At 44.6% G+C, this 24,952-nt stretch overlaps 1 protein-coding gene across 2 annotated transcripts in view; it reads right to left on the bottom strand.

Annotated features, from left to right (window-relative positions):
- STAG1 (stromal antigen 1) overlaps nucleotides 1-24,952 on the bottom strand; it is an 815,655-nt gene that overhangs the window by 671,686 nt on the left and 119,017 nt on the right. For both annotated transcript variants that reach the window (XM_029617274.1, XM_029617273.1), the window contains one exon: nucleotides 9,801-9,877. In XM_029617274.1, the coding sequence (XP_029473134.1) occupies nucleotides 9,801-9,877 (77 nt within the window). The remainder of the gene's footprint in view (nucleotides 1-9,800; nucleotides 9,878-24,952) is intronic.

The raw sequence follows: 24,952 nt of genomic DNA, 5'->3' as shown, positions 1-24,952 counted from the left end.
ATGGTAGTCATCACATATGGGTGATTAGCAAGATACAGGCTGACTCATACTACAACAGGCCAATAGCAGACAACTCGTGCAGCAGGCACAATAATTGGGGTGCTATTGGCAATTATGAGGCAGCCTGAAATCACAGCAGGTGGTTGTGGAAGGAGTTGGGGGATTATACTGGAAGAAAGCTTTTCAAGATAGGATAGCCAAAGGCAGAGTCTTGAAGGACTTCCATATTTAAGCAGTGGAGGGCTGTGAATGTGTGAAGAGAGCTCCACGTTGCAGCCTAGCAGATGTTGGCAATTGGTTCTGAATGATAGTGTGTTACCGATGTTGCCATAGCCCTTACAGAATGTGTCTGTACTCACCCCTGGAGAGGAAGGGCTGCTTCCTCATAGCAGATTTCGATACAGTCTGCTAGTCAGTTGGAGAGAGCTTGTTTGCCCACTAGAACTCGCAGCTTGTCTTTGTCAAGGATGGAAAGAGTTGGGTGGATTTCCTATGGAGTGCTTCTAGGCAGAATGCAAGTGCACGCATACAGTCCAAAGCGTGCAAAACCCTCCCACCCTGGTGAGAGGGGGACTTGGGAAAAAGTGGGCAGACTATAGACTGAGTAAGGTAGGAGGCTGTGTCCACCTTAAGAAGAAATTGAGGGTGAGTACAGAGGACCACTTTGTCACGGAGGAACCTAGTGTCAGTTGAGTGTGCAAGAAGGGCTTGTAAGTCAATGACCCTTTTAGCAGAAGTGATGGCTACAAGGAAAATAATTTTCCATGTTAGAATTTTAAAGTTATAGGAATGCAGAAGCTCGAACGGGAGACACATGAGCCTTGTCAGCATTTCATTTGGGCTCTAGTCCGCAACCGTTGATCGTAGAGGAGGCTTAAGTTGTAGAAAACCCATGATAAGCCGACTCATAAGGGGTTGAGCCATTAACCAGGCATCCCCTACCCCTACTGGTACGCTAAGATGGAACTGAGGCGTACCCATGCAGAAGATGTCTGGGGACCAGAATCCGAAAGGTATCCTAGATAGCCTAATAGAGATGGAGTGGGGCAGAAAAAGAGGTCAATACCTTTTTGTGCACACCATTTGGTAAAACTTGCCCATTTCGAATGGTAAGAGTTACATGTGGAAGATTGTTGTGAAGCTACAAGTACCTGAGAATATTAGTAAGTCCGTGTTATGAGACTGACCTATGGGCAAGCGAATCGGTTATTGGAGTACTGGGTCGAGAAATATGGGGAAGCATATTTGTCGAGGGCAGGACGTGGTTATGAGAATCATTGAAAACCTGTCCTTTTGTAGCATTACCAGAGTTTTGGCTACAGCTGTATCGGAAGAGATGCATATAGGAGGCCTTTGTTGCAGGGGCGAGCAAAGGCGCCCATGGTAATGCATTTCGATGCATGTGTAGGGAGTAGAATCTGTCCACTCGGTGGTTCTATTCGGATGCAAGAGGTTGATGGTTGGTTGACCTCAGCACTATAAGATTTTGCTCGCTACACATGGATTCAGAGACCACTCGCGAGGATGGAGACATTGATTGAGATTGTCTGTTAGTACGTTCGATATGCCTGTTAGATAAGTAGCCCAGAACTGTGCGGCTTCCTGGCAGAGCAGATAAGAGCCTGGGTGGAACGAGACTGCTGGCATTAACCTTTAAAAAGGAGAGAGAGCAGCTTTTAAACTAGAACAAAGGGGAAAATCAACAGTCACTCAGCAGCGCATGGTTCGGAGGGAGGTATCTTCAAAAGATACTAATGATGCATTAGAATTAGGGCATCTTGACAGTGAGGTTTCAACAATAAGAAAAGTAGTCCAAATGCCTGTAACTAAAAACTCACCTGAGCTAAAAAAATTCTAACGTATCCCTATCAATTAAAAAGCATGATGAAAATACAAACAAAAAACAAACTTTGAAATGTTTGTATGCTAATGCCAGAAGTGTAAGAAGTAAGATGGGAGAATTAGAATGTATAGCAGTGAATGACGACATAGGCTTAATTGGCATCTCAGAGACATGGTGGAAGGAGGATAACCAATGGGACAGTGCTATACCGGGGTACAAATTTGTTGCGACCGTCACTGCCCAACGTGTCCACTACGCCCACCTTACCTCTTTGGCGACTCCCTCTTTGCCTGTTGGAAGTTTGGCTGCCGCGGCATCCTCTTGCTGCTCCCCTCCGGCATCCCCGGACTGGCTAGACGCTGCACACCGCCATGTTTCCCAGCAGCCTAAGGGCACGCGCGTCGCCCCGACTCAAGTACCAGCAATGGCGCAAACCTCAGGGCTCATTTTAAGGTCTCAGAAATCACTAACGAATCAAGTTAGCAAGGGCTTTCCCTCCAGGTATCGGCGGATGGGATTCACTCTCCGCATACCTTGCTACTCTGCCTCCTCGGACTTACCAGGGGACCCGCTCCTCGGGGGCCTCGCTTTCTCTTTTGCTTTTCAGATCGCAGTCTGGAACCGGTACTTGCTGCTCGAGGGCCTACGTTCCCCGACTTGCTCCTGAATACCACTTCTGCCTGGAAGTCATAGATTCCTACTACACCAGTGAGTTACCACCTCTCTCACAGAGCTTTCCCTGGAACCAGGTACTCGCTCCTCGAGGGCCTAATTCATTCCAGCTCTTGGGCTGCTTCTAAGAGACTATTGTGTGAATGTTACCATCAAGGTTCTGCTCCTGAACTCTGCATACCCTGCCTACTCACTATATTCAGTTTCTCTACAGCTCAATTATCCAGGATCACTGTTCCAGTATCTGAGGGACTACAGCCCCGCCAGGCACTTTCAGCTCACTACTGCCACCTCTGGTGGTTCAATATACTGTTTAATAAAAGAACTAGTGTGTGTCTGTCTCCATACTCTGAGCCTGACCGGTGGTCCCTCTTGGGATCTTCCCACGGGGGCTTGGTCATCTGCCATCGGCCCAAGGATCCACTCACAAATACCACGAACACTAACAAAATTATACCGCAATGACAAAGAGGAGCACCTGGGAGGTGGTGTGGCGCTTTACATCCGGGATGGCATAGAGTCCAACAGGATAAACATCCTGCATGACACTAAATGCACAATCGAATCTTCCCCCTCTTTCCTCCTCTCCCTCTTCCCCTCCTCCTGAATCCTCTCTCCTCATTCCCTCCTTAATCCCCCCCTCTTCAGTCGAGAGACAGGAGTCTGTGAGAACATAGCTTGGTCCATATGTTGGTTGTGACCTCATGACCCTTCATCATATCTGGCTAGGTCTGAATTCATTCCAGATGTCTCTCAACAGCCCTTCCAACTAAGGTCAGTGTGAGTTCCTTGTATGCCAGAAGTTTCATTTAAGTCAGACAGCAAAGGAGTCTGGGTAAGTTGAGTGAACCAAAGTCCTGAGCCAAAGTCTTCATGTTAGGCTGCCCATATATCATTAGAGGGGTTGGTGACATGTCCATGGCAACAGTAGCTGCTACCCTAAACCAGAAAGTGAGATCCAAATTGTGATGCTGCTCATACCACCATGGCAGAGAGCACTGGGACTGAAAAGTGCAAAGGAATGCAAGGGACAACATTAAAATAGGTCCCACTGAGGACAGAGGTGCTGCAGGTGGTTCCGCACTAAGAAAACTTCTATTAAAGTAAAGCACTAAGGAGAGCAAGCTCACATTTAAGTAGGTGGGCCACAAAAATGGGTTAAACCGGCATGACCACCCTACGAATGTCGGTAAAGAAAAACCTTAAATAAATAATAAATAAATAGATGGGCAAGAATTCGCCCTGGCCTAGAGGCTGCAGGACCATCCCCTCAACATCCAGGCTAAGAGAGACAGGGACCTAATATTGGGATAGCTGAACAGCACAAAATTCTAAGTGATGAGGCTGGGGATTACCCAGCCTAATTGGATTCCTGAAGGATATCTTCAATTGTAGTGAAAACTAAATCTGCGCCTCAGCCAAAAAGGCACCGTGAGAAATATAGTCCCCCGATCTCTAATGAGCTTCAATAAAGTCTTCGTGCCAAGCAGGATCGGAGGACATGCATACAGCAGGCCCTGGCCCCAAAGACAAAGGCATCTGAGGCTAGTTTGGCTTGAGTCCTTTTCCTGGAAAAGAGCAAAATATTCCTGTTCTGAGATGTACACAGACCTACCACAGATATACCCCAGTTATGGAATATCTATTTTGCTAACTCCCACCCCAATTCAGGGATCATTTACGGGATACCAGAAGCTGATTTAATCTGGCTCCAAGGACCATCTCTTGGGAAATGGCCCACCTCTGGACCATCTCCTGATACAGGTAGTGTGATCCTGTTCCTCCCTGTTTGCTGTCACACCGAGAGTCCAAATGGACCGATTGAGTGGAATGCTTTTTTCTAATTAGGATTATCTATGGTCTTTGTTTACTAATTACGTTAGTTTTTTCCATGTGAAGCGGCAGTAATGTTGAATTGTGATTTGTGAAGAGGGAATGGTGTTCCCTATATAAAGTTGATTCAATGTTTTGAAATTTGTATTGCTGTGGGTGACGTTGATTTACGTCACTTCCGAGGAAACGTGAGTACGGGACAATGGTGGTGGCATGGTGTTTTAGTAATCCTTGAAAATACTAGCTTGTCGAGGTAGGTTTTAATACTTTGGTTTTTATATTATTATAGCGTCATGACAGTTTGAATATGTGGGCCGGTTGATGTGGCAAAAAAGAGTTTTTTGCTTTATCGTCAAGAGAAAGCGCAACTGCATTACAAAGTGAAATATGTTCGCCACAGGAACGGCAGTTCTGAAGTATCCAGTTTCTCATAATACCTTCTTATAGATATGTTGCAACATTCGGGCGTCCGAATTCGGCGGCAGTGAATTGAACATGGCAATGTGAGTTGAACTTTAATGGATACAATTTAACAATGAGTATGTTAAGTTGTCTGTACTTGTGGATATGAGGCTGCTGTAGCTGCAGCCTGTGGCTTGAACGCAGGCTGTGAAAGTGTTTAAGAGAAGTGCGTGTAGGGATAGGGTTTGCTCAAGTAAATGGTTGTAGCTTTATAGGGCTTGAACGCAGGATGTGAAGGTGTTTAAGAGAAGTGTGTGTTGGGATAGGGTTTGCTCAAGTTAATGGTTGGAGCTTTATAGGGCCAATTTAGTGTATGAGTTGATTTATTATATTTACTTAAAAAATTTTTTTATTATAAACAATTAATTAAAAATATATTTTTTAATATTGGTGGGAATTATAAGGTTGGAATATTTATATGTGAGTTAAACACATTATGATATAGTATCTATTTAGATCTATAATGGTTTTGTTATTTTTTGCAGTGCATGACTGCAAGTATAATGCTATTAAAATAGTCCCTGAGGAAGCCTCAAGACTACAGAGGCGAAACGAAGATATCTTTTGTCGGACCTATTACAGATGAATTTCAAACTTGTTGAATTCTTATATACGTGATTTTTTGCATATTTGTATTTAAAATATTGAATGTATAATTATACAAACATAAAAGAAACATTTATGCATTAATTTTGCCAAACTTCATGCAATATTTTTAATGTGGTGTATGTGGATGGATGTGCTAGCTTAGTTTTAATTTGTCTATGTAGGGTTAAAAAAACAGGGGGTTTTCTATATTAATAAACATTAACTTTATGTTATATGTCTCTCTATCTTTGTTATATGTTGATATAGTGATATAGGGAGTTGCACTTTAAATTGCCCTTAGTATTGTTATACCTCCCTGTTTGCTGACATAAAACATCACTACTTGATTACTTTGACGACTAACCAATCTCTGAAAGCCATTAGTGTGTACAGAACTGCCCTGAGCTACAGGAAGTTTATCTGATTAAATTTTTCCTGAGCTTACCAAACGGCTTGAGTGCAGAGTTCCTCTACATGGGCTCCCCACTTCAGGTTAGACTGAGGACAACATGGTCTGGAAGAAGTTGGAAACCTATACCTCTGGTCAAATTGGAATGGATCTGCTCCAAGGACAAGAGTCCTTGAGTGGATAAGAGATGACAATGCTGTCTCAAAGATCTTGAGTTGCTTGCACCTACTGAGATCTGAGAGTCCATTGGGTGCTTCTCATATAAAGACATACCAAGAGAGTAACAAGCAACGTTGACATAAGGCCCAACCACTTCAACATGACATATGCTGATGCCTGATTCACTTGAATCCTCTCCATTATGGATATCTGCTGAGAGAGGAAAGCTCTTGCTTGATTCATGTCTCAGTGCTTCTATAAACTCCACTTGAGGGGATGGGCTCAAACGGTGTAGCTGATTAACCCTGATAACTAACACTTGGATGGTTCTGCACATGGATTCTGTGGCACTTGCCTGAGATATGCACTTGACCAGCAAATCATCCAGGAAAAAGAATAATGTGCACACTCAGTTTGTATAGGTATGCTTATACCATGGAGAGACATTTTGTAAGCTACAAGGCAGCACATGATATCGGAAGTAATAATCCCCTGCTACAAATCAAATCTTTTCTGTTATCTGGAAATTAAATGGGTAGAAAGCTTCCTTCAGATTGAGAGAGAATCAGCCAGTCTTTTTTTGAGAAAAGGAATTAAGATATCTAGGAGATCATTATGACCTTGTCTCTTTATGAATTTGTTCAAGACCCTTAAGTTTAGTATGGGATCAGGAAATATTCAGAATAAAATTCCCACCCTCCTTCTCTAGGGCAAACAGGTTCGACTGCATTGATCTCCATGAGGGAGGGGAGTTGCTCCTGATGCTGAGACATTCCCCAAGTAGGGTTTGGTGGGCATCTAATAGGTGTAATCTGTTATAATGGACCAACGGTTTCCATAAAATCTTAAGTCTGCCCCCATACTAGGAGGTCCTCTGGCATGCGTACTGGGGATCTGGGCCATGCTCTTTGTGATCCAGTCAAAACCCCATCCCAGGTTTTCGCTGGTATGTTGGCTGTGACTTGGCAGCCCTCTATTGTCTAGAGCAGGCATAAAGACACAGCTGTTGATAAACTAAGGGAGTGGAGGAAAACACCTCCATGGCTGATAGAAATGTCACCTCAGCCCCATTCTCAGGTATTTCCTAGCTGAAGATGAAGTGTTTGGAGTTGGCATGGAGAGCTGCTGAAGCATTATACAGTATTTTTTGATCTGGCCTATCACTTTAACACTACCTTCAAAGAGAATCTCTCCAGTGCATGGTATGTCAGCAGAAACTCTCAATACCTTGTAGAAAGCAAAGACTGACCTGATCTTGTTTTCTGTCCTGTATCCTCTTGTCCACTAGTGACAGTAAGTCATCATGCTGCTTCTGAGGAAGCTGCTCTGACACTTTCTTCAAATGTCCCAAATATATTGCCCCATGAAGAGCTGATATGATTGATACCTGCAACGTATCCTAACTCCCTGTAAAATCTCTCTCACAGATGTGTCCAAGGTTCTAAAATTTTTCTGCAGGGGTAAAGAGTCATGGGTTATGGTCCTCTAGGTTCTCTTGAGAGTAGATTAGACCAACGCATATTGGTAGGGTAGCTTTTCGAATCCAGAAGCCTTTAGACATGGTATCTCATTCCAATTCAGAAGAGGCGGGGGGGGGGAATTCTCCCATATCCCCATATGTATTTCCTGAAGGATCTTGTGCACTAGGACTGCCACTGTCTCCTTTAGGAGGCTCCACAAACTGGAGTATTCCCCACATCTTGTTCCTAGACTCATTCTCCTCCTACAAAATAAGTGGAAGAATCTTGACCATTCTCTGAATAAATCTAGCAAGAGATTCTCAGGTGGAGACTTTCTCCTTTCCTGCAGAGGAGAGGAGTCAGAGGAAAGACATGTCAATTTGTTCTGAATAGAGTATCTTCAGATCCATAATTATACCCTCAGGAGTAATATAAATTTAAACCCAACCGGTAGGCTGGAGGCGAGGACCCATACACAGCTCAACTACCAGAGACAACCTCAGAGAGGGGGGCACTTGCCTGTTGAGGCCTAGGCCCCAACAAACTACTGCACCTCAGGAAAGGTTCCTTCCCCAATAGGCTGGAGATCACCATCAGTGTGATGGACATCTATGTCATTTCCCCTCCAGGAACAGATATCCATATTAAGCAGCCGAGCAGCTGAAGGGAACTCCAGTATTAGCTGGACATTCATCTGCATCAACACAGATTATCTTGATGCTGGTGCACCAATATTCCGTATTCATCTTGTCCAAGGCCTACTGGATCTTCCTGTCTAGCTCCTCCTTAAAAAATGCTGATGCCAAGGCTGTGGAAAAAGGAGGAATAGTGATCTTCCTGAGATACTTGAAGTATATTAGTGGCCCATACCTGGACCCTTAGACTCTTGCAATTCCTGGGAATGAACTGATGAATGAACACTCTTCACCATGGGACACTTTGGGGGCTTCAAAGTTACAGACATAATATACTCGCTCCAGGAACTGTGCATCAATGGAGACCGATGCTGATATTCTTGGTCTTCACTCATCAGAACTTTTCGATGCCGGAAATGAAAAGGCAGAAATATTCTTCCAGCTTAAAGAAGGTGAGAGACAGACAACCATCTGTCACCCTGGTCTTTCCCAGTGCTCGATGTCAAGGGGGTCTGATGCCCCCTTGATGCCAATATACCACCAGCATCCAATGCAACCCCTGAGACCATCAATGTTGTTGCCACCGATGCAGATACTGATGTGCCAGATTTACAGTTCCCTACGTGCTTTTCCATAAGGTCAAGCCAGGACCTATGCCCCCTAAGGGTCATGTGCATGCAAATTCAACACTCCAAGACATCATGGCAGGCTCTCAGGAACAGGACACATCAATCATAGGGATCTGTGATAGTCATGAACCTGTCACAGAGGCACCTCTTGAAGCCACTGGCAAGCTTCTCCATTTGGGGAACCAAACGAAGCATCAGTGCAGCAAAACGACCGATATGTGGTGAATATACCTAGCTGCGCCTCGCAAATGCCAAAAAAGAATAGAAATCTATAAAACCAATCAAAAGAACCTACCTAGGGAATTAAAAAGAGAAGAATAAGGACTGCAGGGCCCCACCATGAATTATTTCTTCCAGAAAGAATACCAAAGGATCCAGGGACAGCAGGCTAGCAACCTATGAGCTCTACAGAAAAGATGAGTGAAGGAGCCCCCACGTGAATATGGCATTCGGCACATTCCTAATGGGCATGCTTAAAGTTCTACAAAATGAGATAAAAGTTTCATGCCAGGTTCCACCTGATATCACCCACTTGTAAAAACAGACATCCTTATTTATCTTCAGAGAAAGGCTCACATAGAAACAAACTGGAAAATATGAGAAAATGTGGGGTTCAAACTGAAGAAGTCATGTTATCAGCATTAATGATACTTGCTTCAAATGTAGAATATTGAACCTAACATACTATTGTTGAACTTTGTACAATAACATGTTCAAATGAATATATGTCATGTCTAAGACTGTTTGGTTGCATATAGTTTATTTTTTTTTAAAAGTACATTTCCAAAGACAAGTTTAGGATTAGGAGCAATGAACTGAATATAGGCTTCATTAAGGAAAACAGCATCCACTGCTTATTTTAAAGCTATTAAAGTAATACAACAGATCAGTTATATTCTTTATTAATGGCTTTAAAAAATGTGTTTTATTTAACTGGTACGTGTATAAAATCAAAACAAAATAAAAATGGGTGATATACACACACACACAAAAAAAAAGAAATTCTGTGCAACTCAACCCACAATCAACTGGAAGAGATCGATCATATTAGAAGACTTTCTATAAACAGAGTCTAAACTTTTCAAATGCCATCCATCCAAAATGTCTTACCTCATCAAATTCTTCAGTCATTTTTCTGATAATTTCTGCATTTTGCATGTTTCTGAACATTTCAATTCTGACGGTACCTTTGATAGAATGGACAGTTACAGTCAGGTATAAACCATTCCATAACACTGCAGCAGTACAATAGATCAGTTACCAGTATATTCTTGCAAATTAATACAAAGTTGAAACTTTAAATAAACTCTTATGCTAGAATCTTAAATTCTCCTCTCTAAAAACTTTACACATTTATTAAAGTTATGAATCAATTTGATGTGTCATCGTACACAGAAAACTACATGACTATATATTGGATGCATTCAAACAAAGAGTTGAATCAGCAGAAATTAATACTTGTGAGCAGCAGTGTCAATCATCAATGATTCAACCTTAACTAATTGACCATCTTTTATAAACATTTAGAATTCAGTTACTTGAAATGAAATTAATTCTTTCATTCACTCATCCCATGATTTAATTTGTGAGAGACGGAGGAATGCTAATAAAGGATTTTTTAAGGTCCACTTTAGCAAATGAAAATATCAATAAGTAAAAAGGAGGTTGGGGAAAGATGTTTTCTCAAATCCATCCTCCAATAACAGAATAACTGCACAGAAACACGATCAAATTCCATCATGTGTTGGCTCAGAAAATTATTTTAGAACTTTCCTAGGAAGATTCTGAGCATTTGCAAGGGTTTCTTATTCAGCAACAAATCTACAGCTCTCAAGTTTATTGTATAATTTAGCAAAACAACTAACTTGTACATATGAAGTAAGAATATTTCTCAAATGGAAAGGCCGATGAGTGGAATGGATTGGAGAAATTACTTACCTGATAATTTTGTTTTCCTTAGTGTAGACAGGTGGATTCAGGACCAATGGAGTATGTGCGCCCCTGCTAGCAGGTGGCAACGGAATCAGGTTTCAAAGCTGTCGTCACATTAGATATACCCCTGCAGTGACCTCAGCCATTCAGTATTCTATTCAAAAGCCATTGTGGACATACTATTGAAAAACTTGAATAAAATTTGAATACAACTTAACTTGATTAAAAACTGGTGACCGTAATTGTATTCAACCAAACATAAGCGCTGAATCCCAGCATTATTATAAAAGCCCTGATCTAAGGATAGGGCAACTGCTTACCCGTAACCTCTTAGAATTGAGATTCACCCAATGGGCGATTCCTTGGCACCATTCATGGGCATGAAACTGAGTCCCATCTATCTACACTAAGGAAAACAAAATTGTCAGGTAAGTAAATTTCTCCATTTCCTAGCATGTAGCCAGATGGTCTCAGGACCAATGGGATGTACAAAAACTACTCTTGAATGGGGTGGGAGGCTGCCTGCGGTCCAGTTAGCACCACCCTTGCAAAGGGTGCATCCTCTCGGGCCTGGACGTCCAGGCGATAGAACCTGGAGAAGGTGTTCAAGGAGGACCACATCACTGCTCAGCAGATGTCGATGGGAGACAGTAGCTTAGCTTCCATCCAGGATACTACCTGGGCCCTAGTGGAATGAGCTTCAACCTGAAGGGGTAAAGGCTTCCCTGCCTCTATGTTGCGTCCTTCGCTGCTCGATGCCCTCACTCCGCCCTCTCTACCTCTGTGGCGACTCCCTCCGGGTCTGATGGACATTTGCTGCCGCGGCGTCTCCATGCTGTCTCCCTCCGGTGTCCCCGGACCAGCACAACGCTGCAGATCCGCCATGATCCTGATGACGTGGGGCGCGCGGGCTCCCATTGATGTACCAGCAAGGGTGCGAACCTCAGGTGCGTCCCCCAAGATGACGTCATCCGCTTCCAATATAAAAGGTCTCAGTATTCGCTAACTATTTGATTTAGCAAGGAGGATTGATTGCGGGGATTCATCTGGATCCACTTTTCTCTACGCTACTCTGCCCCCTCGGAATTACCAGGGGTACCCGCTCCTCGGGGGCCTCGCTCTCTTTTCTTTATTTCAGATTGCAGACAGGAAATGGTACTCGCTCTTCAAGGGCCCATGTTCCTAAACACTCTGAAGATTCCCTACTGCCTAGAATAGAGCTTTCCAAAGTGTGTGTCGCGACACTTTAGTGTCTCGCCTGCAGTCTGCCGGTGTGTCACGCAAGCCCGGTGCACGTGATGGGGCGGAGCAAGTGGTATACCAAGGAGAGGTCAGGGGAGCCAATGCGGCCGCCGGTGGACCTCATCCCACTGGCGACTGAGTAGAGAAGTATTGCTGTGCTGTGCCGGAGACACACAGCAGGAAGATTGGCAGAGCCGTGGTTGAACTCACGACACCACGGCCCGAAGAAAAAGGACACGTCTAAACGTGCAGGGCTCCTCCTCCTTCCTGTCCACGTGGCCCCGGAAGAAAAATGTTGCTGGAGCCGTGTGGGCAGGAAGGAGGAGGAGCATCATCCACGTGCAGAAGAGGAGCAGCGTTGTTGCAGCGGGCTGAGAAGAGGAGGAGGCCTGGTAGCAGGGCCGCCACTGCGGATTGGCCCAAGAAGATCAGGGCCGCTGCAGAGCATCCTGCAGCGACCCGTGAAGAGGAGGCCCAGAGGTAAGAGAGAGGCTGAGGGCCCATAGAGTGTGTGTATGAGATGAGTTGAGAGATTGTGTGCATGTATGAGATGAGTTGAGAGATTGTGTGTCTGTGTGTGAGAGTGAGTTGAGAGACTGTGTGGGAGTGAGGACCTGAATGTTTGCAGAGACAGCATGTGAGAGCCTGTGTGTGTGTGTGAGAGAGAGAGACAGCATGTGACAGTGAGAGCCTGTGTGTATGAATGATTGTATGAGAGAGAGCATGTGAGAAAGAGCGTGTGTGTGTGTGTGTGTGTGTGTGTGAGTGTGAGAGAGAGAAAGCATGTGAGAATGAGAACCTGACTGTGTGAGGGAAGAAGATAGATGGAGAGAAAAGAAATAGAAAAAAGACACTATGAAAGGAATTGGCAAAAAAATAAGAAAGGGAAGGTGGAACAAAAAAGCCTGTGACCAACAGATTAGAAAACTAAGATCAGACAGCAAAGGTAAAATAAATAAATAAATTACTTTTTACTGATTGGCACATGTAATCTTTGGTAATGTGCAAGAGTAGCACTTTCTCTACGCGGATCTCACAATGTACGAGATCAACATGGAGGAAGTGGAAACCCACGGGGCCTGCACAGAGGAGGCAGCAGAATGGGCTTCAGTGCCAGTAAAAGCAATCAGTGCCTCCCCCAATAGCCATGCGGCATCAGTGACAGTGGCAGCAGAGGAATGACAGAGGCTCTGAGGTTGCTGGCAAAAGAAAGAGAGGGGGTCTGCCTTTAGTGTGTGCACGTGTATGAATGGGAGTCTTCCTGGGGGTGTATGTGTGTGAATGCATGAGTGCCTGCCTGAGGGTGTGTCTGTGTATGAGAATGAATGGGTGTCTTCCTGGGGTTTGTATATGTGAGAATAGGTGCCTGCCTGTGTGTGGTGTATGTGTGTGTGAGAATGAATTGGTGCCTGCCTGGGGGATGGTGAGGGAGTGGTGTGAAAATGAATGGGAGCTTGCCTGGGTGTGTGTGTTTGTGTGTATGTGAGGGGGCCAGAGAGAGTGAGAGCATGTGTGTGTATGAGAAAATCCAGGGGAGTAAGAGTTTGTGTGTGGGGGGGGGGGGGGGTGTGGAGGGGGAGAGAGTGTCTTAGAGCCTGAGAGTGTGTCAGTGTCTGTGAGAGCGAGAGATTATGGTGGTTTTAAGAGCATGAATGTGTATGTATGTGACAGTGTATGTGTGAGTGAGAATGGACATGTGAGTATGTGTGAGAGAGAGAGGATAACCTCCTAATCCTTGACAATATCAGGGTGACTGGAAATCAAGAGCTCCCACGTATGGACAAGCAGGGGCTTTTTAAAATCCTTATTAGTTTTAATTATTGGATGTTATTTGATATATGCGCTGTTTTGAAATATTTTATTGGTGTTTGTAAAAAATGTATATGATTTTAATGAATAGAAATTCTATTTATCAGTAGTTTTAAAATATTCTTTTATTAGTATGGTTTTACTATTATAACTGATGCTTTATGTTTCTTGATTTTATTTGTTTTATGAGGAATGGTGGTTCTGTTTTTTCATTGTTAATACACAGAGTCTGTCCCTTCCTATAAATTCCAGACTTCATTCTCATTGCCACATAGAATTAGTTGAATAAGGCTATCAAATAATTTTATAGTGTGAAACTGGCCAGCTTTTTAAAATTACTCAGAATACCCTTTGGACTTTTTTATTAACACCAAATATTCAAAAGCTTGTTCATCCCATCAAGCTCATATATCTCATTAAAGAGGTAAATTGAATAACACAATAACTTTATTTTATTATTGTTACTCAAATTATAACAATAACATTAATCTTGGAATATTATATATATCAACCTAATAAATGAAGCTTGACCGACGTGCCGCAAATGCGCAGTAGAGAGCAGCTCTACTGCGCATGTGCGGGCAAGCACATCGGTCTCAGCGAGTGTCAGCTGAATATATCAATATGGCGGCGTCGAGCGGTAGCGGCAGCGACTAGGAGCAGCGGCATCGAGCGGCAGCGAGAAACGGCAGCGTCGAGCGGCAGCAGCGGCAGCCAGTAGTGAGGGAGGAGAGAGTGAGAGGGAGGAGAGAGTGAGAGGGAGGGAGGAGAGAGTGAGAGTGAGAGGGAGAAGAGAGTGAGAGGGAGGGACTGAGTGAGAGGGAGGAGAGAGTGTGGGAGGGAAAGAATGTGTGGGAGGGAGAGAGTGTGGGTGAGTGTGTGGGAGGGAGGGAGGTAGGGGTGGGAGAGGTGGGGAAGAGTGAGGGGAGACGGAGAATGAGGGGGAGGTGAGAGACAGAGGGATGTGAGTAAGTGGAAGGGTAAGAAGTTGTGGAGCAGAGAAAAAGGGAGTGGAGGAGGGATGGGATGGGATTGAGAGAGGGTGGGGAGTGACTGAGGGAAGGGGAGGGAGGTGAGAGTGAGAAGGAGGCAGTGGGAGACAGAGGGTGAGTTAGACTGAGTGGAGGGAAGGGGGTGAGTGAACGAGGGGAAGGGGGAGTGAGGGAGAAAAAGTGTAGAAGGGTGCTGTGTTCGAAAATGGACTGAAAAAAAAATTTTAATGTAGCCCGTTTTAACGGGCTTAACAGCTTGTTTAATATAAATGAAAGGTTTTCACAAGATAAGTTGTGTCGTGAAACATTTTATTATGTATATATTTAAGGAAACATACATAAATTGTCGAAATACATTTCATTTGTTTAACCTTTAACCTCTGGTTTGCTAGTAGACTGAATTACTGTGTCACGAAATTATGTTTGTCTAAAAAGTGTCAACAACATGAAAAGTTTGGAACGCTCTGGCCTAGAAGCTATCACAGATACAGACAATTGTGAGTTACCATCGCTCTCCCAGAACTTTCCCTGGAACTAGGTACTTGCTCCTCGAGGGCCTAACCCTTTCCAGCTACTAAGCTTCCTCAAGACCTTATGTGAGTTATCATCTAAGTACTAGCTATGTATACAGCATACCCTGTCTACTTACTATCTATAGTTTCACTACAGCTCAGCAACCCTGGGATCGTGGTTCCAATACCTGAGGGACTTCAGCCCTGCTGGGCATACCAGCTCACTACTGCCACCTCTGGTGGTTCTACTAACCTGCTAATAAAATTATTAGCAGTGTGTCTCCATACACAAGCCTAGCCGGTGGTCCCTCTCAGGATATCCTCCTGGGGGCGCTGTCATCTGCCATCTGCGCAAGGACCCACCATTCTACTACAACTGAGTGCCCTCTTCAAGCACTCCGCTGATAACAGATTGTTATCTACTCCCTCTACAGGAGCCAAGCATATCAGATGGCTACTCTAGCAGATCCATTACAGATTGCTTACTCCGCCCACGGAGCATAACAGTTTGCTAACTCCTCCTTCACAGGAGACGTATTCAACAGATTGCTCACTCCTCCCCTCTAGAGGAGCGATTCATAACAGATTGCCAACTCCTCCTTCCATAGGAGCCCGTTCATAACAGATTGCTACTCCCATCTGCTTGCTCCACCCATCAGCATAGCAGATTTATAACAGATTATAACACTCTACACAAGCTCCCGTGATCACTTCCTTGAATCCAGCAACCTATGGTAGCTCACAAAGCTACTTCGCCTTGTTCCTTCCACAGTGAAAAACAAATAAGCCATCCGTTTTGTGCACCGGTTCTGAACGTTCCAGATACTGTACTAAAAGCCTACTGACGTTTAAGTGGCTTAGGAGGCGGTAGCCTTCCATGTCCTTGCGTCTATCTAGGGACGGTAAGGAAATGAACTGGTTCAGGTGAAACTTTGAGACTACCTTTGGCAAGAAGAAAGGAATAGTACGAAGGTGTAACATTCCTGGAGTAAACCGGAGGAATGGCTCCAAATATAACAGCGCATGTAGTTCAGAGATGTGACAAGCTGAGCATATCGCCACCAAAAATACAGTCTTCAGCATTAACAGGTGTAGACACAATGTGCAGCGGCTGAAAGAAGGACCTCCTAAAATTCCAATACTAGATTGAGGTTCCATGGGGGTACTGGCCACTTTAAGGGTGGCCGGAGGTGTTTAACCCCTTTTAGAAAATGGGCCAAGTTCGGATGCGTCGACAGGAGGGCTCCATTCAACTCGCCCCTGAAACAGGAGAGAGCCGCCACCTAGACCTTCAAGAAGTTGAGGGACAACCTTTTGTTCTAGTCATCCTGTAAAATATCCAGAATCATGGGGGATCTTGGTCTTCCGAGGGGGCACCCCTCGTTCCTCGCACCAGGCCTCAAATATTCTCCAGATCTGCATGTACGTCAAGAACATTGAGAACTTCTGCGCGTGGAGCAAGGTGGCGATTACTGCCGCTGAATATCCACACTTCATCAGGCAAGCCCTCTCAAGGGCCAGACTGTAAGACAAAACAGAGTTCGGTCTTCGTGAAGGATCGGACCTTGTTGGTGAAGGTCCCTGTCTGAATACCATGGATGTCTGCTCCAATCCGGGGCCACCAGAAGGACTAATCCTCTGGGGCGTTAGATCTTGCGAATGACCTTGCCAAGCAGAGGCCACAGAGGGAAGGCATACAGTAAGTCCTCCTCTGGCCAGGTCTGGACAAGGGCATCGATCTCTTGGGAGCGCTACTCTCTTCTGCAACTGAAGAATCTGTGGATCTTCGCATTGTGAGATGTGGCCAGTAGGTCGATGGATGGGAGGCCCCTGTGATCTACTAGGAGCTGGAATGCTCTGGTCAACAACCCCCATTCCCCTGGATCCAGGTACTCCCTGCTGAGAAAGTCCACTCTGATGTTGTCTTTTCCCACGATGTGGGAGGCTGAGATGCCTTGTAGATTTAACTCTACCCATTCCATAAGGGGCACTATTTCCAGACACACGTGGTGGCTTTTGCTTCCTCCATGGTGATTGATGTAGGCTACCATTGTTGCATTGTCTGACATCACATGGATCACCTGGCCCTGGAGTCTGTGGCTGAATTGAAGGCACACTAATTTGACAGTTCGGGGTCCATCACCCTTGGGTTGTCAATTTCTGACAGAGAGCTTCCCACCTTCGGAAGCTCGCATCCATCGTGAGGACTAGCCAGTTCGGTGGGGACAGGCTTACACCCTTGCATAGAGGAACTTCCTGTAGCCACCATTGGAGCTGAGAACATACTTCCATCGGTAGGTGGAGGTGAATCGAGTAGCCTTGAGACAGTGGATTCCAACGTGACAGCAGGGAGTGTTGGAGTGACTGCATGTGTACCCTCGCCCACAGTACTATCTCCAGGTTGAGGACCTGGAGATAGCTCCACACCCTGGGGTACATTGTGTTTGTCAACCAACACACTTAGCACATCAGCTAACTTTATCCTGAGAGGAGAGGATCACCTTGGTGGTGGATGAAAGGAATCAGTAAGTTTTGCTTGGGATTTTTTTTTTTTAAAGTATTGGTGAGAAATAAACTATTGGGGTATATTATTTAGTGTGTTTGTGCTTTAAATAGTCAGTCAGTAAGGCAGCTAATAAGCAGAAGTTAGTATGTATATATTAAAAAAAAATGAAGGTAGGCAGAAGCTAGAAATAAGCTAGGAGCAGTGTTTATCTAAGTAAAAAGGTTGAAAAGTTCAGTTACTCACCTTGAATAGGTGTTAAGGTTGTGTGATTGATTTGATTAGGTACCATCATTTGTTAATCAAAACAGCAGTGAGTCAAACAGGACAACTAACTGTAGTATAAATCTCCAAAGGCATCGTTTTATACTACTTTACCTTAGAAACAAGATATATTGCAAGGGAAGAGCTCAGTAACCCACAAACCAGTAGGAATACTGAGATGAGGATCACCTTGCTGGTGGCTAAAAAAGATCAGTAAGTTTTGCTTGGGAAATTTTTTTTTTTGTTAAGTTTTGGGGAAAAGTAAAATACTGGGTAATATTTAATGTGTTTGTGCTTTAGTCAGTCAGTAAGGCAGCTAATAAGCAGAATAGTTAGTGTGTTTGTATTTCCTAACCCTCCCACCCTCTCCCCAGCATATCCTTTAATTTAGACAGGTGCCACTTTCACACTAAAAAATAAATAAATCAGCCTAACTTTACTTCATGAATTCCCCACACCTTATTGAGAGTTTGATCATTCCCCTATAGGCAACTACCAGACATACAGTAAATACACTAATACATTTAAAGGACCCTAATTAGACACATTCCTACTCCCACAGCAACATCAACTTAACTAGGAACTGAATACATTTGAGATGAAGGCAGCAGACCAGCGGCAAGAGGGGGGCCTTACAGTCTTTTGCATCGAGTGTCACATCTATGATTTTTTTATGCACCAGTGAGAAGTTGTATGTATGCATCCAATGCAAAGAGCTCCTGTCTCTCAGACAACGAGCCCGATCTCTGGAAGCTAGAGTGGCAGACAGAGAGATATATACATGAGACCTTCAGAGACATAGTAGCCAAGTCCCATCTTCAGACTGGCAGCCCTGGTGCTGCCTTGGAGGAAGAAGGTCTCATGATTAGAGAACATCAACCTGGTGCAGCAGAAAAGGATCCTGTAGCAAGGACCTGCTCTCCAGGTGGTGCATTGCCCTCTCACACAGAGTATGTGTCTCCCAGGGCTACTGCCCAGGAGGGAAGGGTTAGGTCAGCCGTCATAGTTGGTGATTCAATTATTAGAAATGTAGACAGCCGGGTGGCTACTGGGCGTGAGGGTCGCCTGCTAACATGCCTACCTGGTGCAAAGGTGGCAAACCTCATGCATCACCTAGATAGGATTTTAGAAAATGCTGGGGAGCAGACGACTGTCTTGGTACATGTGGGCACCAATTACATAGGAAAATGTGGGAGAGAGGTTCTGGAAGCCAAATTTAGTTAGAAAGCTGAAATCAAAAGCCTCCAGGGTAGCATTCTCTGAAATGTTCCCTGTTCCACATGCAAGTCCCCAGAGGCAGGCAGAGTTCCGGAATCTCAATGCATGGATGAGACGATGATGCAAGAAGAGGGATTCCGTTTTGTAAGGAACTGGAGAACATTTTAAGGAACTTGGGAACATTTTGGGGAAGGAGGAGTCTTTTCCGAAGGGATGGGCTCCACCTTAACCAGGGTGGAACCAGGCTGCAGTCGCTAACCTTTAAAAAGGAGATGGAGCAGCTCTTAAACTACAACAAAGGGAAAAGGCAACAGTTGCTTAGGAGCACATGGTTCAGAGGGAGGTATCTTCAAAGGATACTGATAATGCATTAGAATTAGTGCATCCCAAAAGTGCGATCCAATAATAAGAAAAGTAGTCCAAGTGCCTGTAATTAAAAACTCACCTGCGCTAAAAGATTTCAATTTATACCTATCAATTAAAAAGCTGAATGAAAATACAAACAAAAAACACACTTTGAAATGTTTGTATGCTAATGCCAGAAGTCTAAGAAGTAAGATGGGAGAATTAGAATGTATAGCAGTGAATGATGACAGACTTAATTGGCATCTCAGAGATATGGTGGAAGGAGGATAACAAATGGGACAGTGCTTTACTGGGGTACAAATTATATCGCAATGAGAGAGGAGTATCTGGGAGGCAGGGTGGAGCTTTATGTTTGGGATGGCACAGAGTCCAACAGGATAAAGATCTTGCATGAGACTAAATGCACAATCCAATCTTTATAGGAAGAAATCCCTTGTGTGTTACAAAAGAATATAATGATAGGAATATACCACTGTCCACTTGGCCAAGATGGTGAGACGGACAGTGAAATGCTAAGAGAAATTAGGGAAACTAGCCTAATTGTTAGTGCAGTAATAATGGGAGATTTCAGTTACCTCAATCAAAAAATGGGAATACACAAAACAAATATTAATTAGCCTTAATGAAGGTGTCAGCAAGCCTGTCTTATTTCTATCAAAACCATTCTTTTACTGATTTGTTTTTCTGTGCAATAGACCAAGTAGTTCAACATTGGCGGGGAGGTAATCAGGATCTATATCTTTTTCGGCTGGAACAACGTTGGATATATAGACTTAAGACAGTTACCCCTTTTGGTTTAAATACTGAGTTGGACTTACATGTTTTTCTTGGTTAATATGTGATTCAAAATCTAGAAAAGACTTTTTCACTTCCCTCATCTACCTGATGTCATGTTTGTTTGGAAATCCCCATTTGCAGAGAGTGGCGTCTCATTCCCGCTCTCGGCGTAAACAGGATATTTAAAGATACGCCTTCACCAGCCTCAGTTCCTCCATTTACAAGACGGTTGAAATGCCAGTCCAGACGAGAATGGTACCCTTTTACTTAAGATAAGTATTGCTGTATATTATTGATATTCTTGCACATCTCATTGAAATGAGTCTTTTTTTGCTACATTTTTATAGATATGTTGAAAGGCTTGTATAAATGCCCCTGAAGAAGCACAGCTTGTGTGAAACGCGGCCGTGTCGGGCACAAAAAAATTCAAAAAAAGCATATAGAATAAAGTGTGATTGAAGGTGAATGATTGAGAAGACCGGTTGGTTTCGATAGAAATACAACGACAGACTTGCTGACACCTTCATTAAGGCTAATTAATATTTGTTTTATGTGTTCCCATTTTTTGATTGGGATATATACTTTCTTGGGTAACCTTGCCGACTATTTACTATTGTTGAGATTTCAGTTACCCCAATATTGACTGGGTAAATGAATCATCGGGACAAGCTAGAGACATAAAGTTCCTGAATGGAATAAATGACAATTTTATGGAACAACTGGTTCAGGAACCGACGAGAGAGGGAGCAATTTTAGATCTAATTCTCAGTGGAGCACAGGATATGATGAGAGAGGTAAGGGTGGTGGGGCCACTTGGCAATAGTGATCATTTGATGATCAAATTTGAATTAATGACTGGAAGGGGGGACAGTAAGCAAATCCACAGCTCTTGTCCTAAATTTTCAAAAGGGAAATTTTGATAAAATGAGAAAAATAGTTAGAAAAAAACTGAAAGGAGCAGGTACAAAGGTAAAAAGTGTGCAAGAAGTGTGGACATTGTTAAAAAATACCATCCTAGAAGCACAGTCCAGATATATTCCACACATTAAGAACGGTGGAAGGCAGGCAAAATGATTACTGGCATGGTTAAAAGGCGAGGTGAAAGAGGCTATTTTATCCAAAAAAATCTTCATTCAAAAATTGGAAGGGTCCAACAGAAGAAAATAAGATAAAGCATAAGCGTTGGCAAGTTAAATGTAAGACATTGATAAGACATGCTAAGACAGAATTTGAAAAGAAGTTGGCCGTAGACACAAAAACTCACAGTAAAACTTTAAATATATCCGAAGTAGAAAGCCTGGAGGGAGTTAGTTAGACCATTAGATAATCGAGGGGATAAAGGGGCACTTAAAGAAGATACGGCCATAGTGGAAAGATTAAACAATTTCTTTGCTTTGCTGTTTAGTGAAGAGAATGTTGGGGAGATACCCGTTCCGGAGAAGGTTTTCATGAGTAATAATTCAGATGGACTGAACCAAATCATGAGCGCTGCTCCTCCCTCCACTGGGATAGTAGTGTGCTTCGGGACCGCGCAGACCATGGCATCCACTTTTGAACACACCAGAAGGTCTTTGGCCGCCGGGTCCAGGGGGTACATGGCTGCCATAGCTTGTCCCCCTTTGAATGTGGACTCTGGGGCACTCCATTCCAGGTCAATTAGCTGCTGGACGGCTTGTAACAGAGAGAAATGGCGGGAGGTCTGGCGGAGGCCCTCTAGCAGGGGATTCATCTTAGGCTCCCCCGAAGCACTAGCACCCGGGATAGCGAGCTCCTTCAGGCTGTGGGTGACCAGGTCTGGGAGCTCGCCCTTGGTGAAGAAGCGTCTCATGGTTCGGTGAGGCTCTGTCCCCGGGGGGAGGTCCCCCTCTTCTAGGGGCTCTGCTTCCTCTTCAGAGTTGTCTGTGTCCCCATAGATGGGGCTTCTGGGCAGTGGAAACATTTGTCTAGGCCTCAAGGGGCCTGGGGAATAAAGATCTTCTGGTGGAGGCTGTGGCTGTTTAGCCGGAGGCTCCGAGTGCATGTGAACGAAGGTGTGTAGCCCTTTGAAGAATTCCACCCATGAGATAGACGCTGGGTCCAAGCTAAGGGACTTTGAGTCCCTGGGAATCCCCGTTTGAGGGGGTGTCCCGCTGGAATTTGCGGGGTCCGGGGTACTCACCGAGGAGCTAGTACTCTGCTCCAGGTGGGACTGGGCCTGGACTGGATCTCCCAGGGCCTCCTCGCACTGAGCGTACAGGGCGTTGGCCTCTTCGCTTTGTGCGGCTCTGATATGGCATGCTGGGCAGAGGCCTTGAGCCTTGATCTCCGTTTCCGGTGGTGCCATGGTTATAGGCGCGTAAACCCTTATGCACTCTGGCGCGTCTAAGATGTGCGTGCGGGTTGTGCGCATAGGTGTGCGCCCAAATCGCAGGTATGCGCTCAGCCCAGTAGGCACGCGATGCACGTATATCTTATGCGCACTGCCCTTGTGCGTGTAACTTTATGCGCACATGTATTTTGTGCGCCTAACTAGCCTTGTGTGCCCGGATCGAGACGGTGGACAGAGCAGCGAATAGGGCCAAGATGGAGACGGCAACCACGTGGGTAATATGACGACCACCTCGGAGGGTCTCCACGTGGGAACACCCTTGGAACTAACTAGGGCCTGGCCCTGCTAGGGCTGATTAACCCGGCAGCACTGGTCCTAGCCGGCAACCTGTGCGACTCCTCGACCCTCGGAGACCGGAGGTTATGCTGAAGATTTCTACCTTACCTTTGTCTTCGGCGCTTCCCGGTTTCGTTCCGGGCGGTCTCCGGCTGCGGTGGGAGAGGGCAAATACCTTCACCGCCGCACTCGAGGGTGCACCCACTGCCTCTCAGCCGCACCCGAGATCGGGGCTAGGTCCTCGCCGCGAATCGGCTACTGGGCAATGCTTACCTCCTAGGGACCACGGAAATCACCTCGGGAATTCTCAACTGGGGGAGGGACCCGAGGGTATCACCGCAGGAGAGCGGGGCTAGTCTTTAGAGGTAGGTTTTCTTCTGATGTGGGGTTTTCTCCGTTGAATTTGTTCTAACGCTGTGAGAGTGTGCAGATAGTCCCTAACTGCTATGGAGACGGACAATACTGAAGAGCTGCACTTCCTGCAGGGGTATATGTACTAGGGGCTGAAGTCACATTGAAATCTGATCCGTCTCCAACTGCTATCAGGAGTATACTATACCCATTGGTCTTGAGTCCATCTGCTACACTAAGGAAAAATCTCACAAAGCTCCTAATCGTGAGGCAAACTGCAGCGAGGAAAAAAAGAGACTGAAGGGAGACCCCTGTGGACACAGAGATCATGGCATGCTGGGCATGCTCAGTGTGCCAGTCAAAGTTTATAGAAACTTGGACAAGAATGTTCTGTAACAGGGCTCCGCGTGATGACGTACCCATATGTGAGGACTACCATCCTGCTTGTTCTGGGAGAAACATTGTATCTGCAGATTTGCAAGCTAATTTTCAAAGAGAAATTACCCAGCTGGGAAATGCAGTCATTTTGTATCCAAGTACTTTGCATCTGTTTTGAAGCAGATGCAGAGTATGAGCGTGAAAATACACTTGGGATTTTAAAATCAAATCCCCACGTGTACTTTCCCTCCGCTGACTCAACCCTGACCATTTTATCCACAAGTGTGGAGGGGGCAGATTTTCATACATGGGGAAAACCTGTTTAGCCATGTAAAATGTTTTTAAAAGTATCCTCACTTTAAATTGTATGTGTAAACATTGGCAAATAGCATTGCTATATTCAGTTACATCTTTCTGTATGCATACCTAAAAACATTATACGTTACTTTTGGAATTTATTTTTTTTTATGTGGGGTAGAGCAGTGTTCATTTATAACATTCCTTCTCTTATCTCCTTGAAGTGAGCACTGTGAACTCAGGTTGTCTGGCATGCATTCACACTCTGCTTTAGCTCTCTCCATTCCTCACTACAGCTTCAAACTGGCACCAATTTGGGAGAGAGATGTCAAATCACAACAAGAAATACGCCCTACAGCTACTTCAGCACCTCTGGTTCCACCACAACTTAACTTCCTGCTAGATTCCATTTGAATTTAGCAACATCGGTATCCATTGAATGCTTGTACACTTATTTGGTAGTTAAATGCCAAATGAAAATCAAAACCAAAAGCACACTAAATGCAAATTTTTGCATCCTTGGTTTTCACAAGACATCTCAAACTTCTGAAAGGGGTACAATAATCATGAAAGGCTACGAAAGCAAAGTTGCTTACTTTTAACAGGTTCTCTTCTCCAGAACAATTAACCAGACAAGTGGGTGATATTACCAGCTAGCACATCTCTCTCTCAGCTCCAAAACTGAAAAAAGTGTGAGAATGAACTGTTGTCCCTGTACAAGCCAAGACAGTTCTTCCCTAGCTGAGCTTCAGTTTCAGGAGGTGGGTGGGATTGTGTGGTTAACTATTCTGCTGTCAACAGAGTACACCTGTTACAGGAAAGCAACTTAACTTTCTCTATGGACAGGCAGAAACAAATAGCCAAAGACGTGGGGACTTCCCAACTTAGGATAGCATAAAACATTTTCCCTTCCCCTTCTTTTCTTTTTATGTAACCCATGAGAGAAAAAAGTTGAAGCCATTAAAATAAGATCAGCT

This window comes from Rhinatrema bivittatum, chromosome 9 (assembly GCF_901001135.1).
Source record: "Rhinatrema bivittatum chromosome 9, aRhiBiv1.1, whole genome shotgun sequence".
In the NCBI taxonomy this organism is placed as follows: domain Eukaryota; kingdom Metazoa; phylum Chordata; class Amphibia; order Gymnophiona; family Rhinatrematidae; genus Rhinatrema; species Rhinatrema bivittatum.
Note: the sequence above shows the minus strand (reverse complement) of the source record. Positions and strands in the feature narration are given on the sequence as shown.